At 48.3% G+C, this 16,444-nt stretch overlaps 1 protein-coding gene across 17 annotated transcripts in view; it reads right to left on the bottom strand.

Annotated features, from left to right (window-relative positions):
* LOC143820810 (sodium channel protein type 5 subunit alpha-like) overlaps positions 1–16,444 on the bottom strand; it is a 245,193-nt gene that overhangs the window by 117,931 nt on the left and 110,818 nt on the right. For all 17 annotated transcript variants that reach the window (XM_077304089.1, XM_077304071.1, XM_077304078.1 and 14 more), the window contains 3 exons: positions 15,657–15,854; positions 11,342–11,521; positions 6,405–6,785 (listed from right to left, as the gene is read on the bottom strand). In XM_077304089.1, the coding sequence (XP_077160204.1) occupies positions 6,405–6,785; positions 11,342–11,521; positions 15,657–15,854 (759 nt within the window). The remainder of the gene's footprint in view (positions 1–6,404; positions 6,786–11,341; positions 11,522–15,656; positions 15,855–16,444) is intronic.

Here is a 16,444-nt window from a genome sequence, read left to right as displayed (position 1 = left end):
CACCATTTCTATCAATTTAATTCAAAGGCCCTTTAGAGAAAACCATGCAGATGGTGCAACATTAACTTGATTCCAGCACTCATGCAAGGGCCTATGGGGACCCTAGCTGCCACGTTTCGGACCCGGGGAAGTTTCCAAACAGTCTTCAAGGGGAGCCCCACACGCAACACGTTAAAGTAGCCAAGTCTGGATGTGACCAAGTCCATCCATTACTAAGTGAGTTGATTGTTACTGGCCATGCCATGTTTTGTGATCTGCACACTTCAGCATTAAGAAACCTGCTATGAACGCTAGGGAAAAGGTGGCACATACATTCCAGGGAGAGAGGGAAGAAAAATAAAAATCAAGTACGTAAGTCATTCTACAGGATTCCAAAGGCCAGCCCTTTGCTCCCCAGGCTGTTCAAGTCCTGTCCAAAGACCAAATCATCCAGCCACAAACCCATACGCAAAACCCAGCTAGGAAAGAAACATGTTAAGAAAACGGGAGGAAAAACACATACACGTCCGGGGATTGTGTTGGCGGACAACAGCTATCCCTCTCAGAGTTTCGTGTGATTGCAAATGCTTCCCACTTGAATGAGCCTAACCTTGTGGGGACAAATATATTGCCGGGCAATTTACATGTAAATGAAGATCTATAGCGCCATACCGTGAACCCCGCTTTTGAGTGCTGGCCATTAGGAGTGTGGAGAGAGGAAAATAGAGGGCATGCGGCCTACAAGCTACATTTGGGTACTGGTGCGGTTTTCATTTACTGCATATAGCGAGGCTCTTTTTAAGTACTAAGCGCGGGGGAGAAAGGGGGGCTCAGAGAGGCGGAAGTGTAGACGGTAGGTCTAAGAACACACTGGTGCAAAATGCTGGCTTGAGTCAGGTAGCTGATGGTTGTCGAAAATTATTTTTGTCACCCTTGAAATTCCTGAGAGAGCCCTGATATTACTGAGGAAGAGGAAGAGTTGGTTCTTCTGTGCCTCTTTTCTCTACCCAAAGGAGTCTCAAAGCGGCTTCTATTCGCCTTCCCTTTCCTCTCCCCACAACAGACACCCTGTGAGGTGGGTGAGGCTGAGAGAGCCCTGATATTCCTGCTCGGTCAGAGCAAAAGAAGAAGAAGAAGAAGAGTTGGTTCTTATATGCCACTTTCCCCTACCCAAAGGAGGCTCAAAGCAGCTTACAATCACCTTCCCTTTCCTCTCCCCACAAAAGACACCCTGTGAGGTGGGTGAGGCTGAGAGAGTGCTGATATCACTGAAGAAGAATAAGAGCTGGTTCTTGTATGCTGCTTTTCTTTACCAAAAGGAGTCTCAAAGTGGCTTACAGTCGCCTTCCCTTTCCTCTCCCCACAGCAGACACCCTGTGAGGGAGGTGAGGCCGAGACAGCCCTGATATTACTTCTCGGTCAGAATAGCTTTATCAGAGCTGTGGTGAGCCCAAGGCTCGACTGCCTAAGGCCTCTCACTGGCCTTCTTCAAGCAGTGGCTGGCCAGAACCTTATCCTGGATGCTTGAGGCTGATCCTGCATTGAGCAAGGGGTGGGACTATACGACCTGTGTGGCCCCTTCTAACTATGATTCTACGATTCTAAACTGTCAGCCAGATACAATTTTGCTGGAACTTCCTTTCTACATGCTGAACATTTTCATCCAACCATTTTGGCATGCCGGAGATTTTGTTTTGTTTTGTTTCCCAGTCTTGACCTTTGCTAATGTTTTTGACTGACACATGGATTCCAACAGGTGTGATGCTGGCAGGGATAGATCTGTGACCGACAAGTCCTTGGGTCGAGGGAGGAAGTCCCTGGCACAGCAGGCAGCAACTCCTGATGGGCCTGCTGGTGCTCAGCTATTTAATTCCACAGTGGCTTGGAAATGGATCTGCACAATAAACAGGAAGGACAGCTTGGGCGTGGGCATCAGGCCACCCAAACATATGTGGCTACAGAGAGGAGAGGGGAAGCTCTTGGCTGATTCCTTCAGCAAACGGATGGCTCAAACCTTGGACGACTCAAGGCAATGCCTTAAATGGTCTCACTGTGGATGTAAAGACTTGGTTCCACCTGACAAATCTGAACTTAGGAGCCCAGGGCCGCAAAAGTCCCATGGTTAGAATAACAATGCCTTTAATAGGACCCACATATGCTCTGAAGGCAGAGAGGAGAGGCTGTAGCTCACTGGTGAGGCATGCAGAAGGTTCCAGGTTCAATCCTTGGTACCTGCAGTTTTATATAGTTGTATATATATTTTAATAATATTTTTATTTGTTTTAAAAGTTACAAAAAGAGTAATAATAGTGGTTACATATAATAGTAGATCATCCCTCCCCCTCTTTAGGTCTGAATTTGACAGATCAGTAAAGAAGATAATCCAGAAGAAGAAGAAGAGTTGGTTCTTATATGCCGCTTTTCCCTACCAGAAGGAGGCTCAAAGCGGCTTACAGTCGCCTTCCCGTTCCTCTCCCCACAACAGACACCCTGTGGGGTGGGTGAGGCTGAAAGAGCCCTGATATCACTGCTCGGTCAGAACAGTTTTATCAGTGCCATGGCAAGCCCAAGGTCACCCAGCTGGCTGCATGTGGGGGAGCGCAGAATCGAACCTGGCATGCCAGATTAGAAGTCCGCACTCCTAACCACTACACCAAACTGGCTCTCCATATAATCCATATAAAAATGCCACTGTTCTTCAAATTCTTTCGGCGGTTTTCTGTTGACTATCCTGCAGTTATATTGATTGATTGATTGATTGATTGATTGACTGACTGACTGATTGACTGACTGACCATATAGCTTTGTGTGCAGTGTACAAGTGTTGAGAAGCCAGGAAAGAGACAAGTGGAAGTGGTTTGCCATTGCCGCCCTTTGCCTCACAATTCTGATATTTCTTGGGGGTCACCCCTGCGAGGGCTAGCCAGGGCCCACCCTGCTTAGCTTCCAACATCTGATGGGATTGGGCTTGCCTGGACTATCCAGGTCAAGTTATACAGGTAAAAAGACCAGGTAGTAGGTGACATGGTCCAACATAAGACTCCTGGGGAAGGCCCCGGCCTGGTGGAACACTCCGGAGAAAGAGATCAGAGCCCTCAGGGAGCTTATGCAGTTAGTTCCGCAGGGCCCGTATGACAGAGCTGTTCCGCCAGGCCTACAATCAAGGTCAGATAGAACAAAGTGCCAAGGTAGAAAGAATGATCTTTGGAATTCTGACACAGGGTGTGTGGCATCCACAAAGATCCCTCCACAAAGATCTGGTATCCCTCCCTTCCAGCTTTTACTGAAATTGGGTGGATAGAATGTATACAGGGGTTTGAATGCATTTACTCCATGGACTCTGGGGAATGGTAGAGGACAGGAAGGCCTGGAGGATCATTGTCCCTGGGGTTGCGATAGGTCAGACATGACTTCGCAACTAACTACAACAACGACACAATTTTTAAAATAATGATTGCATTTATATTTACCAGGAAGGACAGGATACAAAAATAAAGATGATGAAGATAATGGTGATTACTTTTAATATTATTATGTCCATCCGCTCTGTGGTGCCTGTCAACACCTTTCCGGTCATCCACCAGGTGAATTTTAAAAAGAAGGCATGGCCAGGTTAGGCGTAAGTCCAGCAAAGCTTCTGATTGGCTATTGAAGATTTGATTGGTTGCACAGATTTTTATTTGTATTTATTTATTTTAATTCATTAATTAGATTTCTACCCTGCCGCTCCCGACCCAGCCGGCTTGTGGCGACTCACAAGCATTAAAACCGATACCATTCCAATATTAGCCATGCAAATAAAACATCATTCTGCATTACTCTACACAAAACAGCATTGGGTGCTTATAGTAATACATCCCTCTCAACTCTCTGGTGTCCTTGTCTGATTTTTATAACAGGGGGGTTGTATTATATAGAGGAGGGCTCATTAGATGGCAATCTATGGTCAAAAACATTACTTTGTCAGCTGCTGTCAGCACAGCACAAGAATGCTGACCTTGTGGCTGAAGGTCAGATGTAGCAGCCATTTTGAAGCTAGCTCCGCCTCCTGCAGCGGCCATTTTGTGTGTTCCCCACACACACCCTGTGTCAGAATTCCATAGCTGCCCCCAAAAGGTTGGGGACTCCTGTTCTGGAGGAAGCTGTGACAGCCCCACTGGAATAAAAACAACGCTCATTTTTAAAATAAAGAACGCTATAAATAAAGCTTTTAAGTAAAGAACGAGAGTATTGAACTCTGAATTAAGTCACAGTGCAGTCCGAATGCCAGCCTCTTTCTCAAAAGCCCGACTCTGAAAGCCCGCCGGTTCAGTGCCATTGGGCTTCTTGTCCGTTTCCGCACGGCCTCTGCAGACGCAATCCCAAACCAAGCAAGAGCCCAAGAACGTCCTCCCCTCTGCATCGCCAAAGGGAGCATCTGTTGCTATAGCACCTCGGTGAGATTTCCTAGACGACCCCAGAGGTGCTAAGAGTGTTTTCTCTGGGCTGCCCACTCCAGTTAATTTTCAACAGACTTCCTCTGGTGTGTGCGCGTCAAGGCAGAAAGCGACATCTGAGAAGGAGGATGCTTAGCAGCGCCTCCTTTGTCGTCTCAGTGCCTGGAACTAATAAAGCGTCGTGAGGTCGATGCCAAGGGAAGATCCCTCGACGGGATTTAAACCAATACCTCTTTGTAAATGCTGAGTGTTCTCCTCTCCTGCCGGCAGAAGTGGGAGTCAAGAGCCCCGTGCTTAGCTCGGAGGCACAACAGCTGTAAGTGAGCAAAACGCAGAAGCACTAAGCTGCTAATGTGCTCCAGACGTGGCTCAGGGAATGCATTAGTGAAAACACAAATAAATAAAAGGATTGTTCATAAGCAGCGCACTTCACAGTTGGCATTTGATGGGGAAAGGTTACGCGGGATAAAAACAGAGCCCGGCGCTCTCTGTTCTGTCGCACTTTGCATGAAGTTGAAAGAAACAGGAAATGTTACTGACCAAAAGAGGTGAAAAGGGGGAAGAAGACTTTCATCATGGTCCTGTTAGAACTGTGTTTCCCTAGAACTGTGTTTCCATGGGGGGGGGGGGGAAAGAGCATGTGTATCCTGGCAACCCACTACCCTCGACTCTCATTGTCGCTTGGTAGAATGGCGGTGAGGGGTAAATGAAGGGGGGGGGGGAAGCAGTTGCGACAATGGTGTGATGTCACTTCCAGGGAAAGACCGGAAGTGATGTCCTGCCACTCTAGGATTCAGTCGAAACTCTGTGGTTAAAACCATATGGTCACTTCCAGTTTCTGCCCAGATATGATGTCATACTGTAAAACGGAGCACTTCCGCCAGGCTTTTGGTTGAGGTGGGCCGAATACTGGGTGATAAGAGCAGTTCCTTTCCCGTCCTTATACAATCTGGACCCCCAGGATGGGGCCTTGCCATCGCCCCAGTTTATACCTAATTCCCACAGAAGATCGGAGACTAGGGGACTAAAATGGGATTATGTGTCCGCCATCTGAGTTGAGTTGTTTTTATCTGTTTATTGTATTTTATATGGGGTTTAATATTTTAAATACTGTGATCTGCCAGATAGATGACGGACGGACAGACAGACAGACAGACAGACAGACAGCTAGATAGACAGATATATAGATCTCCTTCTCAGGCTTCTACTTGCTGGCAATTTTATTCAGGCAAAGAACCATGGGAGATAAGCAGGAAGTACCTTGTAGCAACCCATTACAACAACAATGTCGTTATGTCCTTGGTCCTCACTGGAGGAGATATGGCCATCCTACATATCCCAAGACAGGCTTGGGGACTTTTTCTACCGTAGCCCCACTCACTCTTGAGTCAAGGTCTCTCTATGGACCTACGTTCCCTATTCAACAAGGGGTTGTGCTTTTGTGCCTTTGAGGATACTGAACCATTGAGATTCTTATATACTCCTAAATTCTCAAGAACAGAAACACGCCATTGTCTTGGAATGCACCGTAAACATAAGCAAGATGAAACCATGTGAATTGATCAAGCCAAACAGAGAAGATGTTTCTGTTGGCTGCAGAGGAGAGGACACGCAGTAATGGGTTTAAACTTCAAGTACAACGATATAGGCTAGATATCAGGAAAAAAATTTTCACAGTCAGAGTAGTTCAGCAGTGGAATAGGCTGCCTAAGGAGGTGGTGAACTCCCCCTCACTGGCAGTCTTCAAGCAAAGGTTGGATACACACTTTTCTTGGATGCTTTAGGATGCTTAGGGCTGATCCTGCGTTGAGCAGGGGGTTGGACTAGATGGCCTGTATGGCCCCTTCCAACTCTATGATTCTATGTTTCTATGATTCTATGATTCTAAGATCAGTCCTGAATGGAAGACTCATGGCTGATTGGTTAGATTTGGCTTGATGGGTCATGATAAGAGCCCAGCTTCTGAGCAACAATGAAAAACAGACTCACCGAATCTCCAGTTCCAGATTTCTCCATGATAACCGGGCACAACAGGTTGTCCGTTGGAGAAGTTGGGTCTGGGCTTCCTCCTCCTCCGATGAGGGACACCACACCATTGCAGTCCACCGAGGAGTTCCTCTTGCCGTTGAGCGTGCAATTTGGCGAGCTGTGACTCAGTTGACTCTGCACGCTCAGGCGCCTCCCGTTCCTCGGAACGAGCAGGGATCCTCGCTGGCTTTCGCTCTCCCCGGCGGTGCTGATGTCATCGTCGGCAAAGTCCGCCTCTGAGCCGATGTCCCTGCCGCGCAACCGGAAGCTGAAGACACTCCCATGGCTGGCCTTCCGCTTCACCGAATTTTCCAGAGAACCGGAGGTGAAACCCAGGACAGTCTTGAAGGACCCAAAAGAGGAGGGGATGGGAAACAGAGAGAAGGACATCAATTTCGCCAATGTCGCCAATGTTGGCCATTACAAAGCTAACAAATTCTTCCACCATAATTTTCCTTACATGCATATGGTTTATGTTTAAAAAGCACCCTTTGGAATGAATGGGATGCATTTTTCCATTTATCTCCCAAAGTGAGTCCCTGTATGAAACTTCTTCCCTCCTCTCCTTGCCTCTGTGCCAGCAACTGGGAGAGGGCCGATGGGGGGATTTCATAGACTCCTGGACCTAAAAGGCACCTCCAGGGTCATCTAGTCCCACCCCCGGCACAATACAGGAACTCACAGCTGCCTGCCCATCCACAGTGACCCCAATTTCAAGTGACTCCCCCACCACCACCACCCCAAATTTCCAGAATTCAACCTGGGTTGGAGGCGATCAGCAATTCCCTGGGTCTGCAAGGAAGGGCCACAAGAGACAAACACTGGCACATCCCTTCCTGCCCACCCACTCACCATCTGCCAAAGTTCATGTCTCCTGATTTTGTACATATTTCTTCTACTGTTTTAAACTCATGGCGTTTCCCAGCCAACCTTGGCCCCATTAGGAGCCCCTCGTATGTAAGCTGTGCCAACAGGCGAAGCCCCTCCCCCCAAGCAGCTTCTATCATCAAATCATGGACTCAAATAATTGTGATTCATGGCATTGTGTCAATAATCAATCTCATCTCCTGCTGCCTATTCTGACTGGCAGCATTTTTCCAGGCTCCGGTGGAAGGCTGAGATCTTTCCCCCTGGATATCCTTTCAACTGAGGGTCCGCAAAGTACATGCTGACTAAAGAACACCTCTCCACCCTTGATCTCCTGCCTCTCAGTTTCCCTGGGCAGGTCCACAATGGCCAACTTTGCCAAACACTTTGGTGTTCTCCGGCTTTGGTGTTCTCATGCCTATTTACAGATTACTGCCCTCGTATTTCTCCACACTCAGACCCATCTCTGAGCTGCTGTTTTCTGCTGGCTTGGTTAAGTCTACTTCTAACAGCCTGGTCAAGAGGCAGATATAGTCACCTTCCTTATAATGAACCAATCTGCTCTTGCTAAGCCAACTCAGTTGAGGTGACCTCCATGTTCTCTTTTAAACACTCATCCAGTCGCATGTTATAGCTGCCCCTACTGCTGAAAGCAAAACCTTGACACTTTGATCAGTTATTAACCCAAAATCTCCTGGATGACAACGATTCCCAAATTTCGGCAGCTGAAGCTTTCTATGCAAAGTTTTTTATTCCTATCTTACGGATTCACTATACTTATCTGATCTGTGGTGAACCATTTTTCTCAATATGTGTTTTTATAATGCCAAGGTTATTCTGATTTGATTTGATTTGCTCAATCCAAATCGCTATAACAAACCACTGATTCGGGTGATTTGGATTCAGCGGAATCGATTTGGCCCGAATCTGAAATGTACCAAATTTTTATCTGGTGCACATCCCCAGAAACAACAGGGGGTGACGATGCAGAAAGAAGACCAAATGTTTCCCATCTGGGCTAGGTTAAAAGTCCATGGAAGCTGATTCTGTTTGTCGATATAATAAAGTCAGTTTAGGCTCGAGATGACTTTACCACGCTCGTCCCAAAAAGGTGCCTTTGTGAGAGAGAGGCATTGTATGAAGGGGCACACTCCTTGCCATGGTTCGCTTTTGTGTGTGTGTGCGTGCGTGCGTGTGTGTCTGCAGATGACAAATTCAAGGACGCCAAACAAAAAGCCGACTCATCAGTGGAAGGAACATGCTGAGAAATGTGTCGCTTTCTTCCACGCCCAGGCTGACATTTCGTTCCGTGTGCCGGAGCCCGTTCAGAGGAAAGCGGTTTGCTCTGCCGCTCTGCCACTAACGATCTTGCAATTAGAAAGGCAACCCGCTCAATTAAACGGGAGGGGCAGGGAAGGAATAAAGGCTCGGGACAAACGCAGCAAAAAAAAAAGAGAAAAGAAAACAACCCATTCATGTGTCACTCGAGAACCGGATAGACAGGAAAATCCGAGTGCCCTCACACGGTGTCATTTGTTCAGCACATCCTCCACGCATTATCAATGCAATAGGCGAGCATCGCTAACTCCATTAACGGTTAAGGGTTGAAAGATTTACACGGGCCGACCCTTTTGATTAGAGAGGCTCTGAGCCGGTGAGCTAGATGAGGAGACAAGAACTCTTTCTGGTGACGCCCGGAATGCAAGAAAGCTTGTGGTTTCACTATACCAGGGGTAGTCAAACTGCGGCCCTCCAGATGTCCATGGACTACAATTCCCATGAGCCCCTGCCAGCATTCACTGGCAGGGGCTCCTGGGAATTGTAGTCCATGGACATCTGGAGGGCCGCAGTTTGACGACCCCTGCACTATTCTGTCTCAGACCCTCGGTCCATCCAAGTCAGTACTGTCTATTCAAACAGGCAGTGGCGTTCCAGGGTCTCAGGCAGAGGTTTTCCCCATATTTAGGGACTTTTAAACTATCTCTTGGAGGCCAACTGATGGTCAGTGGAAACAATCCCGCCTTCAGCTGCCCATCCTACAGCTAAAAGACTTATATTGCAACATTGGAAAGAAATGTCCATATCTTGAAAATCAAAGGATTGTGGACTTTGAAACTTCAGCAGTATTTTGAAGACACAGCATATAGATGCCAATGGACATATGTTTTAGATATTTGGAAACCTGTTATACATGATGATGATGATGATGATGATGATGATGATGATGATGATGATGATGATGATGATGATGATGATGATGATAAATACGCTTTGTATCCCGCCTTCCCTGGATAGCTCAGGAGAGGCAACAATTTGGTTTAAACCAATCTCGTAATAAAATCAAAGGCTAACATTAAATCATGGAAGGGTTTTTTATAATTTACAGTAGCCCCCAACTAATTTGAGCTGGTGGGGTTGAGATCCTTGGAGGGCAGGTCTTCCTTTGTTTCAGCAGTGAGGTCAGCACTTCTTGACGGTCCATTTGGGCCTCAGCCATAGGCCTGATGGAACAGCTGTGTCTTTCAGGTCTTGCAGGACTGGTTAAGGCAGGGGTAGTCAACCTGCGGTCCTCCAGATGTTCATGGACTACAATTCCCATGAGCCCCTGGCAGCGTTTCCTGGCAGGGGCTCATGGGAATTGTAGTCCATGAACATCTGGAGGACCACAGGTTGACTACCCCTGGGTTAAGCTCCTGCAGAGCCCTGATATCTTTTGGCAGAGCACTCCACCAGGCTGGGAACAAGACTGAGAAAGTCCTGACCCTAATCAAGGCCAATCTCACTTCCTTTGGGCCAGGGATCCTGAGCAGGTCCTGGTCAGATGCCCTTAACCCTCTTTGGGGAGCACAGTGGAAGAGGTAGTTCCATGTAGACTTGCCTCCATTATCATTATATTTATCCCATTTCCCATTTTTCTGTTGAGGGAGTGCAACTGATAAAAGCAAAATGTAAACACTGACATCTGACTGCAGGTGGAAGGACCTGCCAAAGCCAGCTTCTTCCCTACATCTCCATTTACTAGAAGGCTGGAAAGAAGCCAGGGTAACGCTCTGCTAAGTCTGAGCCAGCAGGGCTCTTCTGATGTTATGTTCTTATGTTAATTTAGCATTTAGGGATTCTCTGGCCCTGGGTTGTTATGCGTTTCGCAACGCCATGGAGTTGGCAGCCAACTGAAGGGCCACCTGCAGAAGATGAGAACCTCCATTCATAACCCACCCACATGTTTACCTAGGCAATCTGGAGCTGTGGGTACTAGGAACAGAGAAGCAACTAATTCAGAGGACGCTGGAAGACTATTCTCTCGGGATTCTTCTCAGGGCCTTCTTTGGTGCTGGTGGTCTGCAGATACTTGTGTGGAAAGTCAGGTAGTAGTCATCTTATGCAGGGCTGGTTTATTCATGTAGCACATGCCATGGACCCTGTGTTTCCAGGGGCCCCACAGAGTGCCTTCCCCTCTCAGATCAGTGCTGCAGTCTCTCTCTTCCCCCATTTTCCTCTTTAAGGACACTTGGAGTGACAGCCCTTTCCACTATGGGAGACCCCTCCGCCCCTAGTCTGGCTGTTCCTCCTGCAATTGTAGGGCCCCGGAATCCTTAAACTGGCCACTACAAATCCTTACACCACTCCTGATCTTATGGTAACCCCAGTAGTGGCTTTCAAAGCCAGCGAAAAGCAGATTGTTTCCTCTGCGGAGCTTTCCTTGGTGGTCCCCCCAAACACACAGCCCCTGAGGGCTAATGAAACTGGGCTCTACCCTTCAACATCCCAGACATATCAAAGTAGCTGGCCTTAGTCTTGTAGTGTGGAGATACTACAGACCAGGGGTAGTCAACCTGTGGTCCTCCAGATGTCCATGGACTACAATTCCCATGAGCCCCAGGCAGCATTTGCTGGCAGGGACTCATGGGAATTGTAGTCCATGGACATCTGGAGGACCACAGGTTGACTACCCCTGCTCTAGTCTCATTGTTCTCCTCTTCTCCAACACAGCAAGTGTCTCCCCCTTTGCCATTTTTTTAGGGCAGACTAACCGTCCTCCGCTGCCCGTCTTCCGATTCAGATTTCAGACCTTTTGGGTCCTCACTGTAATCTTCTCCCCCGGAGGATTTCTTTTTCCTTCTTCGGCTTCTCCGCTCTCTGGAATTTTTCGATGCCAACGGTGACATTTCGAAGGAGCTCAGCGACATTGAGTCAATTCCCCGAGCTAATGCCTGCAGAAATAGCAAAAGAGCAGAAATATGCTGCTGCCGGGGAGAGGGGGGGGGAAACCCACACAAGCACAACTTTTGAGCAACCCGTGTTCCCCTTGATCATCTGCCCAGCTCAAGATGTCGCTGGACATCGCCCAACGCAAAATGCAGAGCTAACGGGTGGGTTTCTCATTGGGGAAAATGTCTGAGGACTTTCAGGAGAAGGAATTCAGACCAGGAGATGGGCTTGACCTAGGCCGTCAATGGGCAGTCCTTCCACTTGGTTCTGTGAAGGACCACCATGACTCTTCACTGCTGCCACACACAACACCACATGTGAGCAAGCCCATGCATGGGAAGGGCTGCATGCATAATGGCCTGGATAGCGTTATTCTTTCTTCACACGAGAAGAAAGGGAAGACCGTACAAATCAAGCCACTATGCAACGGGCCTCTTCCGGGACTACTCAGTGCCCATCTATCACATGACATGATGAGGGAAGGGTATGCAAGACCTTCACCGTGCCAACTAGAGATGTGGCCCCATAAAAATCCCAGGTGACTAGGACTTGATTGAAGTGGTGTTGGAAAGTGCTACTAGATCACAGCTGACTTAGGGTGATCCTATAGGGCAGGGCTCTCCAGTGCTCCACGAACTACAATTCCCATGAGCCCCTGCCTGCATGCTGGCCTGCATGGCCCCTAGTCTATGAGCATCTGAAGAAGCCTTTTCTTTTCTTGGATGCTTTAGGATGCTTAGGGCTGATCCTGCGTTGGGCAGGGGGTTGGACTAGATGGCCTGCATGGCCCCTTCCCACTCTATGATTCTATGATTCTATGGCCTGTATGGCCCCTTTCAACTCTATGATTCTATGATTCTATGATTTTAAGCCCAGTTTGGCCAGACCTGCCACAGGGTTTTCAAGGCAAGAGACTTTCAGAGGCAGTTTGCCATTGCCTGCCTCCGTGCCCTGAATTTCTTGGTGGTTTCCCTTCCAAACACTAGCCAGGGCTGGCCTTGCTTAGCTTCCGAGATCTGATGAGACCAAGTTAGTATGGGCCACCTGGGTCAAGGCGTGTGACCTTCCAAGGTGGTTTGCTGTTGCCTGCCTCTGACAGTCTCCCACGCCTGGATGGACCAGGGCTGACCCTGCTTAGCTTCTGAGATCTGATGAGAACTTTGGGCCATCGAGGGTGGGGTGGGGCTGTGACATCCAGATGGCACAACCGACACGGGCACATAGTGGCTGCGACCAGCTCTCCGCCGTCTAATGGGCTAATGGTTGGCGGGTACGTGGAGCGGCAGTTCAAAAAACAGGCATTTGATTATAATCGCCTCCTTCAAAGATATTCCCACGCTAACGGGAGGGAAATTAATGGCTTTTCATTCCGCGTTTGCCGCCCTTGCCATTCGTTCGAGCTAATTAGCATTCTTTTCAGATTGGCTTTATTGATCCTCCAACTTCAAACAGCCATTAGTATCTCATTCTTCCGCGGGAGGGAGGCTAGGTGGGGGTCAGCTGTTCAAACACGGCCATTGTTGCCCTTGTGCAAATAAAACAACACACCGAGAACCAGGCAGGCGCATCAGTGCGCAGGTGTGATACAATAGCACTGATTAGCATGAATAAACCTCCTGCCCCTTGTGTAGGATGGGGGGGGGGTCAAGTTGAGCGAACGTGGAGAGTGGACCCAAGCTCTGAGAGTAGCATCAGATTTGCCTTCCTCTTTCAGAAGGGGAGGAAAAATCCCCAAAGCTTGTGCCGAGATCGGGATCCCTATAAGCATAGCATGCCGTCTGTCGAGGTGACCTGCCCTGAGGCTCACGGAAAGGGCAGGTTAGAAAAATAATAATATTATTACTAATTCACAGCAGAATTATGGGAATCCTGTAGGGTAGCCTTTCTCAACTTTTGTGTTTTAATCGTTAGAAAACCTCTGAAATATTCTCCAGGCTTCGAGAAACCCCGGAAGTGGCACGGTCGTGCAGAAGGTGGTTGGGAAGCAGAGCTGGGGACACGCCCACTTGAGGCCCCTCCCCTTCCCACCCCCTCCAGGCCCGTCATTGGCCATTTGGGGAGGGAAGGGTAGGTTGACATGACCATATGAGGTCATATCACCCGATTAATCTTTAACAATTTTTAAAAATATATTAAAAATTAACTGAGAAAGGCTGCCATAGGCCTTTGAATGAGATCTCCCATGCAGAAAGCTCCTTGCAAATAAGGAACTATTTTTTATTTATTGGATTTCTATCCCATCCTTTTGTAGCGCTTTCAAACGCAAAATGTTTCCCAGCCTGCTCTGCGCTTTCTCAAATACGTGTTAGATTAATGATAGTTTTCCTCCAGGCCAGATGTTCCCACAGATCTGGGGGATTTTTTTTTTTGGCCTTCCTTTGGACACACATCAAGGGTCACTGGCGATATGGAGGGAGATAGTTGTGAATTTCCTGTGTTGTGCAGGGAATTGGACTAGATGACCTTAGGGGTCCCTTCCAGCTCTGTGCTTCTATGTTTCTAACTTGCCAAAAGGCGCAAGAGAAACCACACAGAGAAATGAAAAGGAAGTTCCTCTTTCAAAAGGGGGAGGGGGAAGAGAACGACAAGAACACCTGCATCTTTAAACGTGAATTTTGGAACAAGAAATCCCTTTCCATACAATGCTAGATTATGGTCAGTTTATTAAATGAACATGTGTTTAAAAATGCATCCCCGTCCCCTCCTGCCATCTCTTTGATTGGCCACTGGAGGTTTGGGCTAACTCCTTTGGTATCATGTGATGGAGAAATGACTCAGGAAGAAAAAAGTTCCAGCATTTACCTGACTTCCCACTTTCCTTTTTTCCTCGCCTGGTCACCTGCTTCTGCTTTCATAATTATCATTATGTTCTTATGGGGCTGTCAGGTTCCCATCCCATCCCCCACCCCCCCACTTCCAAGCTCTATATTATTATTATTATAAATATTTTTTTCTCATTTGGCTCCAGCTTGATTTCTAGCACCTCTTGGTGTTATCAGTCTCTCCCTGCGGTGATTCCTCCAGATAGCTGACGCAGAGAGCTGACTGCCCAGGCCTGTGGCGGATAAAAGTCCATCTTATCTCTGCATTATAGACGTGGGGGGGCGTTAAGCCCGCGGTTTGTGTTTATCGCTCTGGATCCCCCAGTCGCAGCTGGCTCTGTCCCTTTGTGGGATAAGATTTTGCGCACCAACGCTGCATCAGCAGAAATAACATGCACCGTCGCTTCTGCTTTCTGGGGAGGGCGGTTTCTCGAAAAGCCGGGGCTCTGCGGGAGAAAGCTGACCTCTGCCTCCGCTCTGGTGTTGGGATGTGGTCAGGGTGGGCCTCCGACTCCTAGCTATACAAGCTGGTCCTTCTTTACAAGCTGGCCCATCGGGCTGCAGGGGGGCATGGTCTGGGCAGACTGAAGCTCTGGCACGGATCTGGGGAGCAGTCCTTGGTCATCTCCATCTGTCTCCTGCCTCGGGCACCATATGGGGTCACTGTAAGTCAGCCCCAAGTTCTGCATGTCACAGTCATGCAGAAGGGGGAAAAACCCTGCCACACCCCTTTGTTATTTGGGGGTGATGATGGCAGAAAGTGCCGTCCAATTGCAGCTGATTTATAGCAATCCCTTCGGATTATCAAGAAAAGAGATGTTCAGGCATGGTTTGCCATTGTCTACCTCTCCATGGCAACCCAGAACTTTCTTGGTGGTCTCCCATCCAAGTACGAACCATTATTAATTCAATTTTTTTTTTCAGCTGTTTTTTTTCAAATACTGGTTTGTATTTGGCTGAAGCAATTTGGCCAGATCTGAAAAGTACCTTTCTCTCCCCCCCCCCGCCGCACATGTCTACCCCCAACCTTCCCAGGCAGTAGAAAGATGGCATTACACCTCTGCTGCCTCAGAAGGCTGAGGGGGGAGGCATTTAAAGGGCACACCAAACAGCTGATCCCGACAGATCAGCTGTTTGGCATGATCCCCACCCCCAGCCTTTCCAGAAAGTGGAGAACCAGCTCTTTGCTACTTGGGAAGGCTTGGGAGGTTGGCATCCTATGCCACTTGTGTTGAAGAAAGACAGATCTATAGTATGCCTGAGATACAGCCCAAGGTCGATTGCTCAGAGGCCACGGACGGGGATGTGTACCGACCTCCTGCTCTTTCTTCAAGGCTTCCATGGCTTCCCGGAACTTCCTTTCCTTGGCTTCTGTTTCCGCGATGGTGGCCTGGTTCTGCTCTTCGTACGCCATGGCCACCACGGCCAAGATCAAGTTGACGAGATAAAACGATCCCAGGAAGATAACCAGCATAAAAAAGAGCATGTAGATCTTGCCAGCAGATCTAAGGGTCTGCAGAGATGGAAGCGAAGGAGGCGTTTAAGGGGTGGCTGTATTTTACGTCAACTTTTAAAATTCAGAATACTTCTGTGCCGCCTTTGTTGAACCTTTGGGAGGGATCTCCTAAGTCTCTCCGCCAGCTAGACCAATGAACAGCTACAAAGGTCAGCACTAAAGGTAAAGAGGACCTTACCCATGCCCCCAACCCTTAGATGAAGGAGGAGAAGAAGAGGTTTTTCTCAACCTCAGGGAGTTTCAAGGCAGCTTACAATCTCCTTTCCTTCTTCTCTCCACACCAGGCACCCTGTAAGGCAGGTGAGGCTGAGAAAGTCCTGAGAGAGAAACCTTGACTGGCCCAGGGTCAACCAGCAGGCTTCATGTATCTCAAAGTGGCTGACAATCACCTTCCCTTCCTCTCCCCACAGTGGTTACCTGCTGGGGTGGGTGGGACTGAGGGAGTTTGGAGAGAGCTGTGACTGACCCGAGGTCACCCAGAAGGCCTCATGCATCTCAAAGTGGCCCACAACCTCCTTGCCTTCTTCTATCTTCTTATCTTTCCTACCTGGAATGGAGTTCTCTGATAAAGAGTTCTCGTATGAGTT

Source organism: Paroedura picta, chromosome 11 (assembly GCF_049243985.1).
Source record: "Paroedura picta isolate Pp20150507F chromosome 11, Ppicta_v3.0, whole genome shotgun sequence".
In the NCBI taxonomy this organism is placed as follows: Eukaryota; Metazoa; Chordata; class Lepidosauria; order Squamata; family Gekkonidae; genus Paroedura; species Paroedura picta.
Note: the sequence above shows the minus strand (reverse complement) of the source record. Positions and strands in the feature narration are given on the sequence as shown.